Source organism: Chrysochloris asiatica, unplaced genomic scaffold (genome assembly GCF_000296735.1).
Source record: "Chrysochloris asiatica unplaced genomic scaffold, ChrAsi1.0 scaffold00009, whole genome shotgun sequence".
Lineage (NCBI taxonomy): Eukaryota > Metazoa > Chordata > Mammalia > Afrosoricida > Chrysochloridae > Chrysochloris > Chrysochloris asiatica.
The window spans coordinates 14,651,029-14,664,669 of NW_006408527.1; the positions used below are offsets into that span (position 1 = coordinate 14,651,029).

General features: G+C 44.4%; 2 protein-coding genes across 3 annotated transcripts in view; one reads left to right on the forward strand and one right to left on the reverse strand.

The window, feature by feature from the left end:
* PFKFB2 (6-phosphofructo-2-kinase/fructose-2,6-biphosphatase 2) overlaps positions 1–7,209 on the reverse strand; it is a 22,248-nt gene extending 15,039 nt beyond the window's left edge. Inside the window, exon 1 of one of the 2 annotated variants that reach the window (XM_006834053.1) lies at positions 7,125–7,209. In XM_006834053.1, the coding sequence (XP_006834116.1) occupies positions 7,125–7,209 (85 nt within the window). The remainder of the gene's footprint in view (positions 1–7,124) is intronic. The other variant, XM_006834054.1, reaches the window with a different exon arrangement.
* A 3,346-nt stretch (positions 7,210–10,555) lies between these two features.
* On the forward strand, positions 10,556–13,274 carry YOD1 (YOD1 deubiquitinase). The gene is made up of 2 exons (XM_006834055.1): positions 10,556–10,898; positions 12,571–13,274. The coding sequence occupies exons 1-2, from the start codon at positions 10,556–10,558 to the stop codon at positions 13,272–13,274; spliced, it is 1,047 nt and encodes a 348-aa protein (XP_006834118.1).
* Positions 13,275–13,641: the final 367 nt, after the last annotated feature.

Sequence of the window (13,641 nt, forward strand, 5' to 3'; positions counted from 1 at the left end):
TGGCACTTTCAATATTCTCCTCCAACCTTAGCTGGCATTAATCCCTGGTCTCTGACCCATAACAATCAGATTCTCTCTGCAGGGGATCAGCTGCCTCAGGCTTAAGTAGTAAAATTCCCCTGAGTCTTCACTTTCTCCAGCTCAGTTCACCACTTTTCTCAATCCCCCATGATCGAGCTCTTTACCTGCACAACTTTGAGATCTGCTTTGTCCACATCTGCCAGCCCATTAGATACTGGCCCCAAAGGTGCTTTACCCTCCTTGAAGCTTAAAAATCAATTGATGTTGTGAGCTGCTCTGAAGCTAACCAAGGAACCAGCTGCTCTATGTTTACCAAACTGGACAAATGGTCCTAGGAACAAAATCAACACCAGCCACTCAGCAGGGCTAATTACCCAGTAAGCACGGGAAGTACAGGCTTACTTACGATTGCTTACGAATCTATACTGAACAATTTTACAAGGACTTCAAAGCTATGGTGGAAAATACATGAAATTGCTCACTACAGATTAGTAAATAAGCACAAGTAAGCATTGCTTACCTTGCTTACTAGGTAACTCACCCCTGTTAGAAACTGACAATTGGAAGAGGTTTGGATTCTGTAAGGTTGAGAGACAAATGCCAATCATACTTGGAAGTAGAATCTTTGATGTAGTAAAAAATGTACATTATTCATTACAGATCAGTAAGTAAGCATAAGTAAGCCTATGCTTACCTTACTTACTGGGTAATCCCGACACTGCACTAGGGACGCCATCCAGCACCATATTTCCCACCTGTGACCATCACACCCAACACCTGCCTCAGCTGTGCTAATCACACTCTTATATACACCTGCCCCACTTGTGCCCATCACACCTCCACACACAGCTGCCCCACCTGTGCCCATCACTCCCTTCACCCGTGTCCCATCTGTGCTCATCATACCCCCATACACACCTGCCCCATCTGTGCCCATCAGCCCTCCCACAAACACCGCCCCCAAGAACATTTGTCCCACCTGTGCCCATCACCCCCTCCACATATACACACACCTGCCTTGCCTGTGCTCAATACACCACTACACACATCTGCCACAACCAGTGTTTCTCATTTTGGACTTCTGGAGCACGAAACTAAACCACGTCTTCAGATCTCAAATTGCTACATCAGCAAAATGAGGAACACTGTGTCTTGCTTGTTAAAAACAAAGCCGCCACCACTAACTTACTTTGAATAACAGATAACTTATGCTGATCAATTTCAGAGACAATCTAACACCTCCCTTGACTTATAACAGAAAGCTGTTTCAATCCTGAAAGTCAGCCCAGAGAAGTGAACAGTTTTATCCATTGTCCCACAGTGGAAAATCAAAGTCAAGGTTCTCTGACAGAATGCCAAGCTCCAGAATGCCATCCAATCCAGCACCCGCTCTTTGCCTTGTGCACTAGCATGGACCAACCCACATGACATTCTCTAATCTAATGCTTAAGGATAGCTTAGGAGGGCAAGGGTTCCCCACCTTCCATGACCATAGTCTTCTTCCATTATTTTTCCTAAATAAGCCCTACATTTTAAAATATGCTGCCAATTAAACTTCATTTCATTAGTAATATCTATTTTTATTCATCAGAAGTCAGAAAGTTCCTAATCAACTCCTGTTATTTGGTTGATAGATATAAAATAACCAAGTTCATATAACTGCAACCAAATACTAAGAAAGCCAATGGTTTGGGTAAGTAGTGCAGGTATAGTTGATAATGTCCAATCTGCATCAAGCTATTGTGCCATCGACTCGATTCTGATTCACAGTGACCCTGCCTATATAGGGTTTCCGAGGAGCGGTTGGTGAGCTTGAACTACTGACCCTGAGGTTCAAACTGACTTTGCAGTCCAGCGCATTAACCTGTAGTGCCACACCAGGACTCAAACTATTAGAAATATTAAAAACAGCTTCTAATAAGGAATTTTGGGGGAGAGCAAGTTAATAATTATGATTAACATTTCAAATATATCTATCTTTAATCCTATTATTTCTGCCAGGAAAGTTGCTATCATAGATGTACAACAGTGAATAAGTAAGGGTGTTTGCCACAGCATTGACTGCGATGGTGAAAACTGGAAACTATTTTAATGTCCATCAGCGGGGAGTGAGTCTAGCTAAACGATTCAATACTGTGCAGAATGAGGTAAATCTGTGTTAGTTAACAGGGAAAAGATGACAACAATGCACCAATGTAGTAAAGGATAAAAAAGGGAATCATGTTAGAACAGAATATATACAATATGAATGTGTTTTCATTAACAGGATACACCAAAATAAGATGCCATAAAGACTCAAACTTTACAGAGTCAGGGGAGTTTATGAGATATTGTTTTCTTAGCACGTTCTTTCCTTCTTAGTGTTTGGATTTTTTTTCAGAAACACTATGGACTCCTAGTGGTTACGAATTGGGTTGCAAACCACAGGGTCAACAGTTCGAAACTACCAGCTGTTCCGCAGGAGAAAAATGAGGCTTTGTGCTCCCGTAAAGATTTACAGCCTCGGAAACCCTGTACAGGGTGGCTATGAGTCAGAACCGACTACACGGCACATAACAACAACAACAACATGAACTTCTGGTGTGGCACTGTAGGATACATAAGTGCAGGACTGCAAGGTCGATTTGAACCACAAGGTCAGAGGTTCAAGTTCACCAGCTGCTATGAATCGGAGGTGAGTTGACGGCACTGAACAACAACATCATGAATTAAATTGTGTCACCCCCTTGTCCCCCAAAATATGTGTTGGAGTTCTAACCCATATACCTATGGATACATTCCTGTTTGGAAATAGGGTTTCCTTTGCTATGCTAATTCAATCATATTTAAGTAGGGTGGGCTCTAAATCTAATCACTCCTGAGTTATAAAAAGAGCAGACAAAGGTGTAGTAGCCGAACAGACACAAGCACTACACACACAGAAAGAAGGAAGATGTGTCATGTGAAAACTGTCTTCCAAACAAGGAACCAAGGAGGGCCTACTGTTACTGATAAGAAACCAACACAGCCGAACCCTGATTTGGACTTCTAGCCTCAGAATGATGAAAGAATAAATTTCTGTTCTTTAAAAAGTGACCCACTCGTGGTATTTCTCTTATAGCAGCATTAGAGAATTAAGACAGAATCTGGTGCCAGTGAATCCCTCTGATAGATACCTAGGACATTGAAGTGGTTTTTGGATTTGGGTAATAGGTAGAAACAGGCAGAATTTTGATATCCTTGATGGTTGTTGTTGTTATGTGCCATTGAGTCAGTTCCAACTCATAGCTACGTTGAATAGGGTCTCCAAGGCTGTACATCTTCCCAGGAGCAGAAAGTCTCATCTTTCTCCTGTAATGCTTGATGGTAAAACCCTGTAACGCCTTGAAGACACTTTCGATGGAATTATGGAATGTAAGATCGATTCTGATGAGGAGCTCTGGTAACGCACTGGTTACTAGTCAGGCTGAAAACCTCAGTGTGAACAGTTCAAACCGACCATCTGTTCTACAGGAGAAAGATGAGTCTTTCTCCTCCTGTAAAGATTTACAGCCTTGGAAGCCCTATGCAGCTTACACTGGGAAGGATTGAAGCAGGAGGAAATGAAGAAAAGTGATTTGCCTCCTGGAATTTTACAGGTAGGGAACACAGCTAAGACCCTAATTTGAACTTTTAACTTCTAGAACTATGCAAAAATAAATTTCTGATCTTTAAAGTCAACCACTTAGAGTATTTCTATTTCTAGTAGCACTCAGAAGCTAAGACAAGCAAGCATGTACTCATGTATTGCTTTTGGAATAGGGAAAGGATGACACATAGGAACTTGCTTCAGGTATAGTCCAAAATATATATATACATTAAAAAAAAAAAGGCAGAGAGGAAGAAAGTAAACCACATCGACCCACCTCCCCAATTCCCACTTTCACAGAACCTTGAAACCACTCACCTGGGCACCTTAAAGGTGCCTTAGCCAGCCCCTACTCCCTGACTCCCTGGAACACCTATAGTCCTAGTAATCCTCCTTGGGGGTTGGAGGCTTGGGCTCCCTAAAATCCTCAAGCCCAGTCATGTCTCAGAGTGGGAGTCAGCCAGCACCGGGGTAATGAGTAACGAGGGGATAATGGCAGAGCTATTAATGAAGCAACTGCTGGTGTGAACACTAAAGAGACAGTGCACTTACAAAAATACAGGTAAATACAAAACAAAAAACAAAAACTTTCCCCTGTAACTATGGTTTTATCAGTCTCACTGGCCAATCCCTGGGACAAATAGCCCACCCACAGCTGTCAAGTCGTGGCTGCCTCACAGCTGACTTACAGCACAGAGAACTGCTCCATAGGGTTCACCAACTGGAAATCTTTGATGTAGCAGATTGCCTCATGTCTCCCATGGAACAGCTTGTGAGTTTGAACCATTAAACTTTCAGTTAGCAGTGCAATGGTTAACCCACTGTGTCACCAGGGTTCCTTGGAGGCAAATAGCGAGGGGGTAAATGAATGATGATGCTTTAGAACAGCTCAGATGTTTCCAGTGGAGGGTAAGAAGCCTGGGAAAGTAGGCTGCAATTTGGGAAGGTGATATTAGAGTCCTGAGCAGGAATTAAGGGGCTGCCCACTGCTGTCCAAGGAACCTAGGTAGCGGAATGGATTATGAGGTGAGCTGCTAACTGCTTGAATCCAATAGTTGAATCCAACACTTGCTTTGATTTATATATGATTTGTAGCCTCAGAAACAGGGTGGCTAAGACTTGGAACTGACTTGGCCGCCTCTCTCCTGTTGAGCAGCTGGTGAGTTCAAATTGCCAACCTACTGGTTAGTAGTCAAGCACTTTAATCACTGCAGTACTAGGACTCCTGAATTAAGAGGCTGCTGCTGGTGGTGGTTATGTGCCATGAAGTCAGTTTTGATTTACAGCAACCCTGTCCAGGGTTTCTGAAGCTATAAATCTTTATGGGAGCAGAAAGCCTCATCTTTTTCCCACTGAGCTGCTGGTGGATTCAAACTGCTGACCTTGTGGTTAACAGCCCAAAACGTAACCCACTATACCACCAGTGCTCCATGAATTAAGAGGCTAGAGAACAGAAAATAAACCTGAGATAATTCTTCCTTATGAGAAAGTAACTCAAATCCTCAAGGCAGAAAAACTACAGATAATAAGAAGAAGGCAAGTGGGGGAGACGACTCCTTTGAAGAATACAACAAAGCTAGAAAGACTAACAGTGAGTAGTGTGCAGGATCAGGGACACCCACAATGATCAGCATGTAACCCCTCCCAAGTTCTCTGTCCTCACTTAGATGAGCTGACCTAGCAACATCAGTTCACTTCCCTTTAAGAGGGCGTGTATCCTATACCCCAAACCATGTTGTTATAATATTGTCCAACTACAGGATGACCATTTCCCTTGGAGAAAATGTTCTTTAGTGAAAAAAAGAACTCTTTACAGGACTCTTTTTAATAGTGTGCTCGCACCACTGCAGTACAGTATAAATCAATTTATATACAATGTTTCAGGAATAAACATTGCATGCAGCTATATTTCAGATACCTTGAAAACTAACACCTTAGCTGTATACCCTACTCCCTCCAAATGATTTACTCTATTCACTTAGTTAATTTTCACATGACTTTGTAAGTAGATACTATTAGTATTCCCGTTGTGTAAAGAAGCAAGTCGAGGCATGGAAAGGATGAGCAACTTGTTCAAAGGCACACAACTATGAAGCAAGAAGGCCACAATTCAAACCAGACAGCCTGATTCCAAAAGGAGCACTCAAACATCATGCTATTTTAGCTGTCTTCCATGGAGTAATTTGCCCTTGGTACCTGACACCCTGCCCTGGCAGAGAAAGGAGACACTAATCATAGAGGTGTACCAACCCTGCTATTACAGCCAAACCAGTTGCCTCTGCTGCAGTCCAAACTTCAGCAGGCTACACTGGTGCTAGATGAAGTGAAATTATCATCACTAATCATGAGATTGACAAGGGTAGGTAGGACATCAAGGTTGAGATTCTGGGGAAGGCTTTTGAATGTAAGACACTTCCCAGTGTCATGTTAGTTGGCTGTTTCCACCTGCTGGTATATATATAACCTCTGAAGTGAGAAGAACTGATTTCAAAGAGAGAGAGGTGCAATCTGGAAGTAAGGCCAAGAGTTAGCATTACCAGAAACAATGTTGGAGGACCAGGTGTCCAGGATCTTTTGGATTGCGCTATGTAGTGTATAATGAATGATGCTAAAGAGGCCGATGCATGGGGCATGAGGATTGCTGCGTCCTCTCCCTGCAAACACTCATGCTGTCTCTGAAAAGATTGGTGTGAAAATGTTAACCTTAAATCTATCCCCAGAGGGAAGAACCTGCAGGAATAATCATGTGCAAAGAGCAAAGTTTAGCCCTCTGAGAAACAAACAAAGGTACCCAAGAAGTCAAATGTCAGAGCTGATTCCCCTGGGGCCAGGAATGAGGGCAGGCCTGGAAACACTGGCTCCTAACTGCAGTTTCTGCAGTAAGCAGCACCCTCCCAAAATTTAGACCAATAAAGGAAAACTGGTAACAGTATCAAAAACAAAAGTCAAACAAACCCACTGACAAATGTCCATCCCAAGTCATGCTGAACCCATGTGTTCCACAGTAAAACTGCTTCACTGTATTTTCTTAACTGGAATCTTTACAAAAGCAATCACCAGGACTTTCTTCCACCTAAAGGATGGGTTAGAACTGCCAACCTTTAGTTTAGTATCCAATAGCAAACCATTTGTACTACCTGGGGACTTACCTGGTAAACAGTACCAGCCAAAAGTAATTCCTGTACCCTACCACTGTGCCTTACTCATTCTGTGTACGATAGTGTTTGTGAGTGTAAAGACATCCTCTGGAGATGGCGATTCAGTTAAAGAAAGCAGTAGAAAACTGCTGAGCTACACTAGCAGGACAGTCCCCATGACAGACATTTTACTGAATCTATTTGTTTCGGATAGGAAATTTCCCCCTGGAGACTTAATTCCCATGTCAAACATTTCTTGTCTCATTCCCACCAAGCAACAGAGTCTAGGATTACAACTGTACAATATTCCCAAAATAAAACCCTGAGAGAGAGCAACCCCTCCTTTTCCCAGAACTCACAACATTTCTTCTCAGCTGTTCGGAGATTTGGGGTTTTGGTTTCATAACTGTTTTGTTCGGAGGAAGATGCAAAATCCACAGACATGGTAACTTCAGGAGGTGTCTAGAAGGTACAAAAGGAATGTAAGGGAGGGAAGGTAGGAGTCAGCCCTCAAAACACTGAATGACGAAAAGCAGTGCAGGATAGCAAAACCTGTGAGAACTGGAACTCAGCAGACATTGCCTTGTTTTCCTCCTTTGACAGGTGAAATCTTAATCACTTTTGTAACTGCTCATTTTAGTGGAATATATTTTGAGCTTTCCTTCTCTGGTAAGTTTCCATCTTACCTAGGTTCCCATAAGTGAAAATACATGTCTTTGAGGGAGTCTTGGTGTGGCGCTATAGGGTAAGCAGTGGACTTAACAACATGTTGTGGTGGTTGTGTGCCATGGAGTCGTATAGCGACCCTGTACAGGGTTTCCAAGGCTGTAAATCTTTACGGGAGCAGAACGCCTCATTTTTCTCCTGTGGAACAGCTGGTAGTTTCGAACTGCTAACCTTGCGGTTCGCAGCCCGATTCGTAACCACTACGCTATCTTTGGCTAAATCATTAATTTCTCTAGCCCTGTGTTTCCTCAGCTACAGGGAGTAGCTCTAGATCCTTGCATTTATATACTGATTTAGTTTAATCCAAAACCAAATTATTGCGATCAGTCCATTCCCCCTCTTAGGGATCCTGTATAGCATTTCCGAGGCTGTAAATCTTTACGGGAGCAGAAAGCCTCATCTCGAGGAACAGCTGTAGGGTTTGAAATAGCAATCTTGTGGTTACAGTCCATTGCTTATCCTACGGCGCCACAAGGGCTCCTTTTAGGCATTTAATTTCCTTTCAATTTTATGTCCTTTCAATCCTTTCAACTATGCAGATTTTGCTACCTTTATTCCATCTACCCATTTTACACATTGAAAAACTGAGGTTAATTGATATTGAGTGGCTTGTCCATGTTCCTTCGTGATCCCAGAACTCAGTTTTAATAATCCTGGAGAACAGTAGGGGCAGGGGAGAAATAAATCAAGTTCAATATCCAGAAAGTAATTCCAGTCCAATAGTAGAACTAAGCCCTGAAAAAATGAGAGATGTGTGTGGGAAAGGGGGATCTCAAATCAGTTCCTCGCAGAAAAAACAAACAGCTGCAGCACATCACCATGTCTCCTGGGGCGTTCTCACTCTCAAGTCCTGTTCTGCACACGGTCCACATCTATCCCCTGGGACATTAGCTAGAGAAAGACCACTGAGCGCAAATGACTTCCCCAAGGTCAGCTGCAGATAAGGGGTAAAGCCTGACTCGGACTCCCGGGTACATCTGTCAAGAGGACGGAAGGTCCTATTGCTTCAAGGACCTATTACACTGCTCCTCCACTCCCCACACAAATCCTCAACCCAAACACCAGCTGGGGCTCCAGGTCCCTGAACGTCCGCACTCCGGGGAAAGCCCCGGGGCCGGGACTTCCAGAGAAACAGCGAAGCACCATCGCTACGCATCTCATCCCGCCCCACCAGTCCCTTCCAGCGCTGCGCAGCTGCCGCTCACCAGAAGATCCCTCCAAAGATCCCTCCCGGCTGCAGCCCCGGTGCTTCCCTTGGTAACGCGACAGACCCAAGCTGATAGCCCAGCCCCGGGCTGGCAAAAGAATACCGGGCAAATCACGTGTGCCTGTCTGCCTGGCTCCACCCATCCCGCGTAGCTCCTCACCTGGAGAAAATCATCGACCAATAGTGAAGCTGCAGGCTCCGGGGGGCGGGGCTCAAATCTAAATCCACGACTCAAGCTCCGGATGGAGGAACCCAGAAAGGCCAAGATCACAAGTCCCCGAGGTTCCTACCACGGTAGTGGTTGGTTGCATCGTTACCTGGCAACTAACTTGGCTGGGGGCGGAGTTAATGAAATGAATTACATTTTTCCCCAAACTCTCGCGAGAGTGGACTACTAAGTAAAGGTCTTGAGAAGGTTTTGGTGACGTGAGAATGTTGCAAAGATTAACGCTTTCAAACCTGAATCCCGGCGGGATCTCGTTAGATCGATACTTTGGAAAGGTAAACTAACACGGTACGTGAGCTGGCACACCTTTTCATATCTGTCCCATCGTTCAGACACTGTAACCTAAGAAAAATCTATTACTCCCATTGCTGAGTCATAAGCATCCTTGGATCCATCCACGTACTCGTGTCTTCTACCTACCTCTCCCTCACCCCAAACACACACACACACACACACACACTCTAATCTGTTATGATCAGTTTGAAGACCCAAGCTTCAAAATTGGGACATAAAACGTGTGAAATGTGCAAATGTTCCATATAATTTATTCAACGGTGGAAGCTTTTACAGAAAGGAGGTGAGTTTGCAAACTCCAAGTGAAGGACACTTCTTTCATAGTTGCCCCAGGTCCATGTGATGGTTGATTGTTTTGATAAACCTGCTCTAGCATTGATTTCTTGGAAAAGAGATAATTCTGGGATGTTTTTATTCCGCCTTCACCTAGAAATTAAATCATTCTCCAAAATAGCTCAAATAGTATTTCCTATTTGAGGCTTTTTACAACTTCCAGCCTTCTCTGTGCCTATACAACTCTGTCTTTATAAATTCAGCCAGCATGGATTGAGCACTTTTATTTGCTAGGCATAGTCCTAGGGATATACAGTCCATAATCTAGCTCTATCTGGTTGTTCTGAAATTCAATAGCTATGTGTCCCTGTCACCCAACTCCCTCCACCGACTTCAAAGAGTACTAGTTACACTGAAGGCAAACTTGGAGTCGTTTTCATGTTTCTATGCTCAGGACCTAAACTGCAGGCTGGATGACATGCCTTAGTACCCATTCCTCTTCATTCCTTCTTATCCTTCCACCACCTGAATGTAGCAACTATCCGACGCCCAGATGCTGACGTCATACTGTGCTTTCTGATGTGGCAAATCAACGTTTTCAAGTCCCAGGAAGGTAGAAAGGCCAGTTGTCCGACACGCAACCTCAATGAGTCAATGTTTGGTGCAGCCACGAGACTAGTCACAAGTATCTGATTGTTTTTGACAGCTCTTTTGACTCACTGATCATTCTTGGAATTCCTTTGCGTTCTGAACTATGACTCCGTTTCTCTCGGTGTAGTTTGGAAGCCTTAATTTAACAATTTGCGACCTCACTAAATTACATTCCAATTTATTGGATTCAGGAACTTCTTCCTCCGCCCTCTTTCCTTGAGCATATATGATGCCAACGCGGAGGGCAGCTCACTAGCAAGCACTACAGGTAGCAAGACCAGTCTACTCCCTTTGGTTCTTGAAGGGGAACGAAATAAAGTGTCACTTTAAGAGAATTCAATCCTATTAAGGCGCTAGGGCTGAAGTTAGACTTCAGTGTCGCGAGAATTGTAAACAAGCAGCAACTTCTCGCGATGTTTGGCCCGGCGAAGGGTGGCCATTTTGGAGTCCACCCGGCGGCTGGTTGCCCCGGCGGCGTATCCCAACTTGCTGCCGGGACCAAAGCTGGCCCCGCAAGTACCGTTCCTGTGGGCTGCCGGACCGACACGATGTGGCGGCTCCGCTGCAAAGCCAAGGATGGTACCCATGTTTTACAGGGGTTGTCCAGCCGGACCCGGGTGCGGGAACTCCAAAGCCAAATTGCCGCCATCACCGGGATCGCTCCCGGCGGTCAGCGAATCCTGGTGGGATACCCGCCGGAATGCCTGGATCTCAGCAACGGGGACACCATCCTGGAGGACTTGCCCATCCAATCAGGTAAAGAACTCGGGGTTGGGGAGCAGGGACAGACCTGAGGAAGCGGGAAGGGGATGAGGATGGAGAAGGACCCAGTCACGGCAGGTGGCTGGACTTCACTGGGGAGCATTAATGACGGGGATGAGAATAGATTCTAGAGTTGGGGATGCCAACTGAGGCTGGGGCAAGTGTTAGCCACCCCTGGTCTCTACAAATGGCTGAAAAAGACAAGGAGGGCCCAACCCTCGGGAGAAACCCCAAAGCCTTGGAATCAGACTCTAACCTATTCTCTTTTCTGGGCTCCCTCGAAAAAGTCTCATTCATTTTGTTTCCCTTCTGCATTTAACAAAAACGTTAGAAAGAGCAGGGCATAGTTTGTCCGTTCGGACCACTACTGTGGCTTTCCCCTCTATATATGCAGGTCTAAAAGATGCAGGATACTTTGTTTTTCTGGTTCGGTTTTCCAATCACTTTCCTATGTACTTAGTTTCATGATTGTTGTTAAGTGCCGTCGAGTCGGTACCGACACTCACAACGACACTGTATAGGGTTTTGAGCCCCAAAGTCGGCGGTTCAAGTTCACCCGCCGCTCCTCGCAAACCCTATACAGGATCCTCGCTATGGGTAGGAACCGACTCGAGGACACTTAACAACAAAAACAGCAACAAATAGGGTTTTCGAGGAGCATCTGGTGGGTTTGAACTGCCGACTTTGTGGTTCGCATTCCATTGCTGAATCTTTTAAATAACCACTGGTAGCGTCGTGGTTACGACCCGGGCTGTTAACCTCAAGGTCAGCAGTTCGAAACTACCACCTGATCCATCCACCCGAGGTTGATGAAGCTTTTGCTCTCGTAAAGATTTACAGCCTCGCAAACATGCCGGGTCGCTTTGAGTCCTAACCGACTCCAGGGCACACCAACAACAACAACAAAGTATCTTCCGGGGATTCAAGCTCACCAGCCGCTCCTCGGAAGCCCTGTACAGGGTTCCTGTACCCTTGTATCTTTCAAGTTCAAACGAATGTTCAAACGTGAACAGCAACTTTGGTAATTAAAAGCTTTGTTAATATTGAGAAGTCTGTAAACACCAGAGTTGATTACGTTTTAAATTTCAAGAGGAGGAGAACCCCCTAGTGGCCTATTCTATGGTGATCACATTTCTGGAAGGTTTGTGTTTATTAAATGCAGAGAGCAAACAGAATCACACTTTGGTTTTGAAAATATTTTAAAAAGTATAGTGTTGTTTAACCCAGTCCCTTCGTTCAGTAGGGAAGCAACAAGAGGCAGGATTTTTTGTTTTGTTTTTGCTGATTGCTGATTGCTTTATTTTCATGTTTATGAAGTTCCAGTGAACAAAAAATGTAGCTGGTAACTTATGTTGTTGTTATTAGGTGCCATTGAGTCAGTACCAACTCATAGGGATCCTGTGCACAGCAGAACGAAACACTGCCTGATCCTGGGCCACGCTTGAGTCCATTGATGCTGCCACTTGGCTAATACATCTCATTGGAGGTCTTCATCTTTTTCTCTAACCCTCCACCTTACCAAACATGTAACTTATAAAGTTGTATTTTTTTTTAGTGGCCCCAGTTGGTGCTTTAACTCTGTGTTTGTAGTTTGAAGATTTCCTAGTGAACACCCAATTCTGTGTGTAATCTCTCTGCAGTTTTTGATTTCTGTTATTTTTAACAGGCGACATGCTGATCATTGAAGAAGACCAAACCAGGCACACAACTTCACCTGCATTTGCAAAACATGGTGCTCCTAGTTACTACAGGGAAACTTTGCCTGTGCTTACCAGAACTTCGGTTCCAGCAGACAACTCTTGCCTCTTTACCAGTGTGTATTATGTCGTTGAAGGGGGAGTTCTGAATCCAGCGTGTGCTCCTGAGATGAGACGCTTCATAGCTCAGATTGTAGCAAGCGATCCAGAGTTCTATAGTGAGGCAATCCTGGGAAAGACAAACCAAGACTACTGTGACTGGATCCAAAGGGATGATACTTGGGGAGGTGCTATTGAGATCTCCATTTTGTCCAAATATTATCAATGTGAAATCTGTGTAGTGGATACACAGACAGTCCGAATTGATCGCTTTGGGGAAGATGCAGGATATACCAAAAGGGTCCTACTTATTTATGATGGCATTCACTACGATCCACTTCAGCGTAACTTCCCTGACCCAGACACCCCTCCTCTGACCATTTTCTCGTCTAATGATGATATTGTTCTTGTACAAGCACTGGAATTAGCTGATGAAGCTAGGAAAAAGAGACAGTTTACAGATGTAAACCGCTTCACCCTGAGATGCATGGTGTGTCAGAAGGGGTTAACTGGACAAGCAGAAGCAAGGGACCATGCCAAGGAGACAGGCCATACCAACTTCGGAGAGGTGTGATCTATGCATGATAGGGGTTGAAGCTTACTACCTCACGGATCCAGAAGGTTCTGGGTATTCCAATAAGCTATTCGTAACCCTAAAGAACAAAAAGGACAGGATGCTTGAACCACCGTTTTAACTTAAAACCACGAAGACACTGAAATTCCTTGTTAAGATTAAAATTAGTGTGCAAGTTTACAGATGTGTGTCTACAGTGGTGATACCCTCTCTTTCTGCTGAGGTGACTGGGTGGTGCTTGCCACCTTCTGACACTAACCGGAAAACTGAGTTTTAGTATTATAAGCTAACACCCAGCAGCATTAAGCTGTCGAAGAAAATCCCGTCACATTTGGGGTAATGCAGAAGTCCTCATATGAGGCCACTG

Coding starts and splice junctions, on each gene's coding strand:
- YOD1 (XM_006834055.1), top strand. CDS start 10,556: ATGTTTGGCCCGGCGAAGGGTGGCCATTTTGGAGTCCACCCGGCGGCT. Junction 10,899..12,570: donor GGACTTGCCCATCCAATCAG/GTAAAGAACTCG, acceptor TATTTTTAACAG/GCGACATGCTGATCATTGAA.